Below are 11,323 nucleotides of genomic sequence, written 5' to 3'. Positions count from 1 at the left end.
AAGACAAATCATATTTCAGTAATGGATATAACATGGTAGTGACCAAGTAATCAGTACTAATGTCTCATCATTCTTTAATCATTCGGATGTATGTATGGATTTGGTTATTTTTTTCTGTCATGAAAGTCTGATTCTATTACAAACTATCTGGAAGTTATGGGTTGGAGGAAATCATTTATCTGATACTCAATGTTTATAAGAAGTGGCATGCTGTCACCTGGTACTTTCTATACACATACTTGAAAATATTTTAAAACAACTTATTGTAACAACTAAGAGATACCCATAATACAAATTGTAAAGAAATGGACAGAAATCAGCAATGATCTTGCATTAAGTCCCACTTTAAAATGGCAGTGTCTAAAGAACAGTTCTTAGCAGCTGTATCAGGTACATTCAGAATATTAACATTCACAACACATTCGTAAAATTATGAGATGGTGACATCACTGATCTGAGTGCACAGTCAGATAACTGTATGGTAAATAATGCACCATGAACATTGCAAGTTCTTGACAGTGAAAAGTAAAAACCTCAAGTATGTATAAGTGTATCTGTTCACTAGTGTTTCATTTATATATCTATACATTTTTCATACACCATATATTCAGCAGAATGAAATGTAATCCAAATGAAATTCTTGGAAGGTAGAAATAAGATAAGAAAAAATTACATGATGTTTATCATTGTAAATGTAATTTACAACACAACAAGTAAAACTAGCAAATGAATCGAGTCCAAGCTCTGGTTCACTCTCTGCTTTCTCACCTTCAACAGTGAAATGTAAACTCTGAAAACCGTTTTTATACAAGATTCTTTCATATGATTCTTTTACAGTCTGCAAAACATTGAAAATTATTCATTTTCACTAATGTTAAGGGTGGGAAAACCAATGTTTATATCACTATAATATGCAATCTCATGGCACAACAAGTATGTTGAACACTGCATAATTCATAGAAATAAATAGTGATATATACGCAAGCACAGTTTATAATAGCACTGTTCAAAATTGCTTCCCATCCTTAATATTTACAGCCAAGTACTAACACTTGTTAAACAAGTAAATCCAAGACCAGAGCCCACGCCAGACCTCATTTTCTGCACAAAATTCATGGCATGATCATCAAGTGATACTAGTCAACACAGTGGGCTCGCATATTTGCACTACATTTTATTACTTAAAACATTCATGGCTATCTATGATGAATCATCACCACCCTTATCACTGTTTCTATTCTTACCACTTCTGGAACCACAACTATATGACCTACTACTGCTACTAGCAGATCTGTCCCTGTTCCGTTCTCTTTCCCTCTGTTTCAGTTCTCGCGTTCGTTCCCGTTGCTTTTCCTCAAACTCTTTAATGTGCGAGTCCCACTCAGAATGAATATTAACATCATAACGAGCTAATTTCATATCATCTGATGTTAGAGGACCCCATCTTGTCCTATGTGAGGGCCCATTTCTTCCACCACGTGGCCTTAAGTAGCCTCTTGGTAAATGATGACCTCCACCTCGACTACCAAATCTACCTCCTCCACTCCTTATGCCACCACGTGGATTAAATCGCCCTCGCATTGGAATTGGAACCTTCTTATCCCAGGATTCTCTCCCATGCCCACTGCTGGAAGATTCTCGTTTCTCAGAATCAGGGATGTCATCTTCAACATCCTGAAATTTGCGCTTGTTTCTCAACATGGATCCAGTGTCTTCAATGGTTTTTGATGAGGCTTTTGTCGTAGTTCCTCCACCATAAAGAACTTGGGGTGCAGACACATAGGAAGAACTGAAACTGCCTCCTTGAGGGGCTGCAACATGAGGTGGCCCCAAGTTGTATGCTGAAGGTGGTGGGGCATTATAGTGATGGGGTGGCATGTGGTATGGTCCTGGACTAGGATGTCTGACAGAATAGTTGATGGGTGGAGGGGGTATCTGGTGTGGTACAAGTGACTGTATTGCATGAGGTGGTGCAACAGTCTGAGAGGGAGGAGGAGCTGGTGCATAAGATGATGAGTAACTTGGATACTCTTCATCTTCAAGCCCTGGAGGTAATGGCTGACCAGAGGGAAGAGACTTCACAGGAGTTGGAGAGGGTTTCATGGCAGCTGGCAATGGTGGTAGTGCTGCTGATGAAGGGGGCACAGGGAAACTGTCTACTCCTGGAGGAAGTGGCTGTTGGAGTGTAGGATTTGTCACTGTACTTTGTTTCTCTGCTGCAGCTGTTGCTAATTCCATCTCCATGGCTTTCTTAATCAAATCGTCATCTGACAAGGAGCTTAAAGTGGTTGCCGCTTTTGTCAGATCTGTCTGTTTTTGACGTGGGTCCCTAGCCAGGTTTACTTCTGTCTTTGTTGAGGGAGGATGGACCACAGGCATTGAAAGTGATAACAGAGCTGGAACTGCTGATGAAGCTGGACTGAGAAGGCTTGCTGTTGTAGCTGTGGTACTGGACGTGAACTGAGTTACAGCAGAAACTGAACTTGGACTGTATGATTCTTGAGTTGGTGGAGATATTTCGTGTTCTTGAGGTACATAATTTAGGTCATCAATTTCTGCCTTAGTTGCTTCCAAAACATTTGATGACCTTCCACTGGTATAATTCTGAACAATAGGATCTTCCTTAAGATTGATTCCTTTACCAATCCCTGTTGTCAATGAAGAATTGTCTGATTCACGTTTCTTTATACTGGCAAGAATTTCACTAAGGTTTGATGGCAAAGATATGTTTGATGGTATAGCAGAAAGTACAGAAGCAGTAGAATCACTTGGCGCTCCAATAAATGGAATTGAGTCTGATGGGGGAGGGGTAAATGACCGAGATGGGCTATAAGCTTCATTTTCATCTTCAGCGTTACTAACAGCAGCAGGCGCAGGGTCACATGCCTCATCTCCAGGTTCGATCATGTAGCTCTGCATTACACTACGCACCTATAATGAAAAATAATTCATTCACTTTAATTTCAAACTAAATGGAAAATTTGCATATGATACTTTCACATTTCATTAATATCTTTTAAATTCAAGTGTATAAACATACACATGTGTGCAAACACTGAAGCATGTGTACTTACATTATTGCGTTTATGAAAGTTTTTATTTTGAACATTTAATTGACTTAGAAACACCATTAAATTAAAGATTGATGCAAGATATAATCTGTTTATTCTGTACAGCTGTGAAAAAGTATCCTGCCCTCGAAGAAAAATGTATGTTGCACTGGACAACAAATTGGAAACGAGTTGATTCAATTATTTTTTGTGGGCTGAAAGTGTAAGAGGTATGGAAATTCACTGAAGGCCATCAACACAATACAGTGACAGCAAAATATGTACAAATGGCCTGGATCAGAGTGGCTGCCATGTTTTCTGCTGAAAGGAACACTGAACAAGTCTGTATGCCAATTCTCACAACAGGATGAAGAGTCAGTGAAGTGGGAACCGACTCCACATCAGTCACAGTTCTGCCTATGAAATGTCCACCACAGACTTTACTTCCATAAAGTTTGTGCAAGGTGGGTTCCAAAACAAGTGGTGGAACAGCAGGGGAATAACCATTTGAATATCTGTAAATACCTTTTGAGTTGGTATCACGAGGAAGGGGATTTCTTTTGAGTTGCACAGCCACTGATGACAAAATAGACAAAATACAGATCTGTCACTATGAGCCAGAGAGCAAACATTTGGAGTATAAAATGGAAACATATGAAGTCTCCTTTAAAAAAAAAAGTTCCAATCTTAACCAACAGTTACTGAACAGTGGACATTTAATGTATGATTTGGGCCACGCCATAGCTCAAGCAGTTAGTCACTGGCTTCCCACTGCGGCGGCCCGTGTTCGATCCCAGGTCTGGTCAAGTGGGATTTGTGGTGGACAAAGTGGCCCTGGGGCAGGTTTTCTCCAACTATTTCGGTTTCCCCTGCCAATCTTCATTTCACCAACTGCTCCACAATCACCATCACCTATCATCTGGGGCTGGTACAATAGGCCAGAAGTGGCCGCAGTACAAGGGACTTAGTCCCACCCCACTAACAATAAAAAAAATAATGTATGATTAAATCTATGCTTAGCTTTTGGTTTGATAACAGAACTTTATGAATCACTGGAGACAGGCATAAAGAATACTCTGCAGACACACATCACAAGCATATCTAAAAATTTTGAATGAAATGCTGTTTCAAAAGCCAAAAATTACAACATAGCAACAGTGCAAAATTCTGAGGTTATACCTGATAAATTTAATGTAATCAGAATCTGTACAGGTGGAAATTATGAAGTGAGATGATCACTAAAGAGTTCCAACTAGCCTCACAAGAAGCAAAACAAACATCAAAGTTCTTCACAGAATTTGTTTTGTCTTAATTTGCCAGAAGTGGCCGCACTTCCTGAGAAGCAGGGTCCTTCCTGAGAAGCAGGGAGCTGCTCCTTAGTCAAATTCCCTGCCTTTCAAACCCAATATTCACTGTCTTCTGAAATACACTTGGAAACCCTATGAAACTACAATCCTGTTGTACGTAATCATACCTGCAATGGTTCTACTCCAGTCACTCCAACTGTAGATGCACCAGCAGACTCAGTTCCCACAATCGCGCTGCTTATACTCTGAATCTGCTGCTTCTGCTCTTCAATTTTTCGATTGAGTTCCTCCATCTTCCTCTGAAGTTCAGAAGGATTCTTTGGTGTAGCAAGCAAATTATCCTCACCAGATTCTCCAGTATCTTCATCCACTCCACCACCAGGGCTATATGGTGCATCATCATCCTCATCACCATCCATTGAACTCAGAGTGAATTTTGATGTAGCTGGAGGAACAGTGACACTAGGAACCAATTCTTCAGTTTGCTTCTCTGAAACGTTTCCATCATGCCCAATGTCTTGGTTTGGTTTACGCATTAATCTCGGATCTGTATTAGAGCAGAACTTCTTTGCACCAAATGATGTATGTTTCGGCGAATGTGGTGGTGTGAATCCCTCAGAGGTGACCAATTTAGGTGGTGGATGTGGTGGTGTCAGACTGCCAATATCATCCCCTGAACCTGGAAGTGGGGGTGTGTAGCTTCTTTCTGTAGTCTCTAACACAGAAGGGAGGGGTGGAGGGCGTTTGGGTACTTTGGCTACATAAGTGAGTTCTGGGGCAAGCCTCTTTCGTCGAGCTCTAACTAGTATTCCAAGTAATAAATGTGGTCTGTAATCTTCAAAACCAGGTCCATCTAATGGTAATAAGACTTGTGGTACTGGATTGTGACTTGCAAGAGGCATAATATAGAAATCTTTGATCATCTTTGAAACATTTCCAACAACTCCCAAGCGATTTCTGGTATTAAGATATGTATAAAGTGTGATGTACGGTATCTTCTCTTCATCATTTGCTGCCGTCAAACGTATTACCAATATTTCTTTGGTTCCAGACTTCTTCATTTTTGAGATATAGTCCCAAACTGTTTCAGGTACGATCCTGTTGAAAACCAGAATCATATGGTTAATATAGCCAGTATCGTACTCTAAAATCTGTTACCCAGAATGAATTATTATTATTATTATTCTTTACTACATAGTAAAGAATAACAGCGGCACGCACATAGGAAGACTACACAGGATAACACCTGTACAGTGTGGAAACAAGAACTAGCCGCTGCAGCACTTTAGACATAGGGCGAGTAACCCTAACAATTTTAAATTTAAAATTTAGAGAAAGATTTTAAAATTAGAACTAAAGATTTTATAGTGCTACTACAGGAACATCAAAATTAATGTGTGTAAAATAATCTACAAACCAGAGAGATATCAATGAAGTAGATGTTGATAATAACAAGGAAAGTGTTTTAAATGTTAAATTTTGGCCGTCTGAAGCTGAAACATGTAGTGTAGAGGAGCAAGATCAAGGACACATAATATATTAAGAAAGCAGTCTTCTGGGATTTGGCACCATGTATATGTGGTGTTAACCGACGTTTCGGAGGAACGTATCGCCTCCATCTTCAGGGTAGAAGAAAAAGTATAAGAAATCTGCAAGCGACAAGACCGTGAGAACGGTAANTCCGAAACGTCGGTTAACACCACATATACATGGTGCCAAATCCCAGAAGACTGCTTTCTTCATAGTCACCGCCGTGAAAGCCTCAAATCTTACACATATTATATTGTTTGCACTTGGGACGGAATTTGTATCATTATATCATTTATCGTATGGGGTGCAACAGGATGCTTAAATATAATATTGTAACAAATTTACAGTCTTTTCCAACTCTGTTAGAGACCATGACAGAAAACTGAGATTCACATTAATGTATGCAAAGTCAGATTTTAGTACCTTCAACTCAGTTGAGAAACTAAATATGACTTGTAGTAATGAAACAGATGCAGCATCATCCCTGTCAAGTTCATACAGAACAGAAGATTTAAAAGTTTAAGAAAAATACAAAATGGCATCCAACCAGGTTACTGGAGTTTGAATGATGTGCATGAAACTTCATTTTTAAAGAGCTCTATTATAGCTGGCGATTTCACAAAGATTTTATTCACATTCACTACTAATCTGCAAATTATTTCACAGATCCTATGCAAAGGATGCACTGCACATGTAATATGTGGCAGTTTAGGACAGGTGAATGAAAGTGATTCCGCTATTTCTATCATCTACATATGCTGTGGTGTACGTAAGTAGCAACTACACACTGAATTTCATACCATATGGTCAGTGTCTGCACAGCTTCACAGAAATTGTGTAATTCACTGCAGACATTTCCTGACATGACAGAAGAAACAATTTTTCTAGTAGTGTTTGATTATTTTTCAAGAGCCTAACAACATTTGAAACCTTCCTTCCACTTGCATCAGCTGTTTCATGTACAGCCACCAGAATATTTCATTTTCCACACATTACTCAAATTTTGTTCAACATTTCTTCATATCACTTAGGTAAATAGTTTATCCTTAATGCTGACTAATGTGGAGGACATGTCTCAGTATACTCTGAAAGAAAATTTGTTTAAAAAAAGTGGTATGTTTGGAGACACCAATTATTTGTGTAGATCTGATGCAAAATCAGCAAATCTGTAAAGTCCTGAAGAAGACTTTGCAGCAGAAAGCTCACCAATTAGAGACTGCCTACCTGGCCCATCTCTTAAGCTGACAACAACAGCAGCAGCAATATGACTGCTTCTACTTAAATATTTTGTGACAAAAGGTTTTTCACATGACTGACAAAAGAGAGCCTGACCATCAGAAGTAAACGTGTTCCTGAATTCACTAACATACTGACAGATTTCGCTTTTCCCATTCTTGTAAATATTCTTAACTGCTACGCTACAATTAAATTATAAAACCACATTACTGTACAAAAGCTTCATGCACATCTGTACACCAATACTTGGCACCCAGCTGCAGTGGTTATAAATGCTCTCCTGATTTTCTTATTGGCTACACAAAACAAAGATGGGTGATTTGCTGCCTGTTTACAAAGTTCCAGTTACTCTCTCATTACACTTAAAACTACTGGAACCCCAAGCAGGGGATCCCCATGTCAAAACAAAAAAAAAGGGTACTTACTGGACATGTGTCAAAAGGCTGAAAACAAGGTATTTCAGTATTCTGAAAACAAGCTGTGAAGACATGGAAACATTCATTTATCCAGTGTCTAAGAGATATACTATTCAATATTATTTATATATCAAAAAATATTTATTTACATAAAAATGTGCAAATATGTATCTTTAGGTGACATAAAATCCAACACACAAGTAATAACTGTAGTAACTTTGATGTTACACTGATTTTTATGGACATAAAGCGCTACAAAGAAAATATTTTTTAACCTAGAAATCTGCAGTCTAATAATGACCTTTCCAATGACATATGGGGAAATGAAACAGGACAACGAACATGAAAGCTTAGAAGGCAGGGATATGAATGAAGGACATTGTGACTTATATCAAGATGCTACCCCTGCATTTGCTTGGAGACTGAGATAACCCACAAATAACCTCAGCTAGGAGAGCCAGTAGCCTTACTGAATCTGAACCGGTTACCTCTCAATGCAAGCCAACACTGTTATTCCTACACCAACCTACATGGGGAAGGAGTGGAAAGTATTAAAACTAATCTCAGAGGAATAGGTTGTAAATATATTAACTGGAGCTAAATGGCTTAGGACAGTCCAATGATAATGGTGATGAACTTATTTCATAGCAGCAGCAATGTCTCAATCAGCTGAAAGTTAGCAGCTGCCCAAGGAAGACCCTGTACTATGAGTTTTGACTTAGGACAATACTATACTGTAATGGAAAATGATACATACCTGCCAACTATGTCCACTGTATCAGGAAGGTCCTTGCAAAGGTTCTGGGAATCTCCAGATACCACTTGAACTGTGGTAAAGAACTTTGCTACATCTGGCATGTTGACAAATCCCTTCCATACTGATGCAGAAGCCCCTGAACTCTTATCAGTATCTAGAGTCCCCAAAGTTGAACTATCATCAATATTATTGATGTCTGGTGTCTTGATTGTCACAGTGGAACTTGGTTCTCTGTCAGACAAATCACTGTCTTCTTCTACTTTAACTTCAGTCAGAGATTCTAACTTTGTCTGGCTCTCATTTTCTGTCTTTACCTCATTCTTTGTATCTTCTTCATCAATTCTGTTGTCAACCATAACCTACAAATTAGAGTGATGAACTTTTCAGAAGTTATTTCAAATGAAACAATAGTGAAAGGTGTACTCCAACAGAATACACATATTATTGTAATTTTCATATCATTTGCACACATAATTTTGTTCATTTACAACACACAGAAATCTAAAATGTAGTACTACAGCATCCTGTTGCATGTCACTTATCACTTCTTATTCATCATCCCACATCCCCTGTACAGGCCATGGAAGCCCACAGGGTTGTGAGACATCAAGGCTCCCACATTTCTGAAGTCAGCCTTAGTCACCCACTGCTCTTTACCCCAAGGAAGATTCCTGGTACTCATTTCTGATAGAGGTTAAGTCAATCCAAGGGTCATATTGCAGCTGGTAGGATTAGATCAACTGAAGAATTCAGTGACCTCATCAGGAACTAAACCTGCTACCTTCAGGCTTGTAGCATAGGTCATCAACCATATGCTCAACTGCACACAACATACAAATACCAATTCCTCAATGTTTTCAAATACGATGAAGAAAACAGAAAATGGGGAGACTTTTGATACAATATAATCTGCAAAATACTGACATTTTCATTCTGGGAAAAGTTACAGTCAGCACCACTGGCAGAATGTAATGGCTTTAGGGTTTAGATAATCATCATGAATATATCATACAAATAAAATGATCTGCTTAAGGTGGACTGGTAGGATGGTGAATTTTGGTAACCATCACATGATTGGATCCTAGACATTTTGGCTTGCTTTTCTGATAAATGTTCTTGTTCCTCCCTTACTTTTTAAATTCATTTTTAGAGGTCCGCATATTTAGTAAAAATTCTATTTAATAAGTAAGGTTTCCTAGGTCACACACATGAAATGAGAAGTCATTACAATGTTAACTGTAGCTCTTTTATTCTGCTGAAGTATCACTATATTTCAGCATAATCCCTGAGCACACTATTGCATTTGTCCCATCTTGGCAAGAGTTTAAAAATGCTGTTGCAGTAGAAATTAGGTTCTTGCATTCATAATTCACCAACATCCATTTCCACTTCTTCAGTACTGTGGAATTGGTAACCTCCCAAATGTTGTTACAGATTACCCACACCCATACCAACTGCTACCATCTACCAAAAACTAAAATGCTTGATTAACACAGATTTTACAGGCTCAGGAACGGTAATTATTGAACATCCCTCATATTTGTATATTTAACTGTTCGTACCTTTAATATATTCAAATATATCACACCCAAGACACAGTGCAGTCACATGCAGTCTCACATGCAAACTTGTGTTAAAATCTTAAAATTCACATTTTTCAATTTTAAATTATTTTTCACATCACTTGTTATGACCAGTATGGTTATCATCAGGTGCTTCCAAAACTGCTGCATTTCTGTCAATGAACACAATTCCAAAGTACACCTTCATTTATGTGTCCACGTGTTGTATATTTGTAGTGCTGAGTGATTCCTCTTACATGTCGTGTGCAACTGTTGCAAAGCTTATATTCATATAAACAGTTACCATTAAAAAGAAACTGTGTGGTTTTAGTTCACAAGCGAACTATACCGATGGAGCCTAGCCTAGCCTAGCCTAACCTAACCATTCCAAATAGTCATAATTATTTTTTTCTAGCATTTCATTAAATATTCACCATACAAAAAAACATTTTAAATAATAGATGAAAAATAAAATATTTTGGGGGGAACTTTATGGAGTTTGATTTGGTCCCCATGTAAAGCAGGGGTTACACTAGGCCAATATTGTGCTACAGTAAAGTCACCTTACAATTTTTTATGTTGATCCTCCTTAATACCAAATTTAATTAAAATCTGTTGAGAAGTTTTACAGTTCCTAGTGTTCATTTTAGGCACTCTGTACAAATAATACACAAAAAAAGTTTACAGCCTAAAACTAATCTGCTGCACATTTCACCCCTGAAATTAAATAAGAAAGTTATAGCAGTGAGTTCACCAGTACTATATTAAAGGGAAGTCAACTGATATGAATTTCTACATTGAATCGTATGCACTCATAACAACATGGAATCATTTTACTGTTACAAAATACACAAATACAAAGACCAGCATTCTGCATTTAAAAATAATTAATTTAGTCACATTGTTTCATGAAATATATTTGCAAAAGAATTTGGAATAAACATGAACCTGCATTTGATGGAAAATTTCTATGATCCCAAGAATACAGACTGATAAGCAACATGAAGTTATATGGAAAGAATAAAAATTTAAAAGGAATTATCAGAGGATATTCCTGATACAAGCTGTTAACAACATATACTTTAGTATACTCCTATGGTAGAAAGTAGACCGGCTCTGTGGTCCAGTGGTCAGAGTTCCTGGCTACAGATCCAAAGGTCTGGGTTCGATTCCTGGCGCTACCAGATTTTCTGAGAATTAGTGGGTCTGGAATGGGGTCCACTCAGCCTCGTGAGGATAACTGAGAAGCTATTTCAAGGAAATAGCAGCTCCGGTCTAGAAAACCAAAATTAACGGCTGTGGGGATTCGTTGCACTGACCACGTAACAACTTTTATCTGCTAAAGTTGGCACTAACTTCACCGACAAGCAGCAGTCGCTCAGTCGGTACAGTTCACTTGCAGACTAAAACCACAGAGTTTTTAGGGAAGAAAGTAAACATCAGGGGACAAGGGAAGGTAATACAG

The 11,323-nt window shown here is 38.2% G+C and overlaps 1 protein-coding gene across 5 annotated transcripts in view; it reads right to left on the bottom strand.

Annotated features, from left to right (window-relative positions):
- Window positions 1-654: 654 nt before the first annotated feature.
- LOC111868257 (death-inducer obliterator 1) overlaps window positions 655-11,323 on the bottom strand; it is a 78,395-nt gene continuing 67,726 nt past the window's right edge. For all 5 annotated transcript variants that reach the window (XM_023858740.2, XM_033752984.1, XM_033752985.1 and 2 more), the window contains 3 exons: window positions 8,297-8,655; window positions 4,525-5,455; window positions 655-2,931 (listed from right to left, as the gene is read on the bottom strand). In XM_023858740.2, the coding sequence (XP_023714508.1) occupies window positions 1,201-2,931; window positions 4,525-5,455; window positions 8,297-8,655 (3,021 nt within the window). In that variant the 3' untranslated portion in view covers window positions 655-1,200. The remainder of the gene's footprint in view (window positions 2,932-4,524; window positions 5,456-8,296; window positions 8,656-11,323) is intronic.

Source organism: Cryptotermes secundus, unplaced genomic scaffold, assembly GCF_002891405.2.
Source record: "Cryptotermes secundus unplaced genomic scaffold, Csec_1.0 scaffold721, whole genome shotgun sequence".
NCBI lineage: Eukaryota > Metazoa > Arthropoda > Insecta > Blattodea > Kalotermitidae > Cryptotermes > Cryptotermes secundus.
Note: the sequence above shows the minus strand (reverse complement) of the source record. Positions and strands in the feature narration are given on the sequence as shown.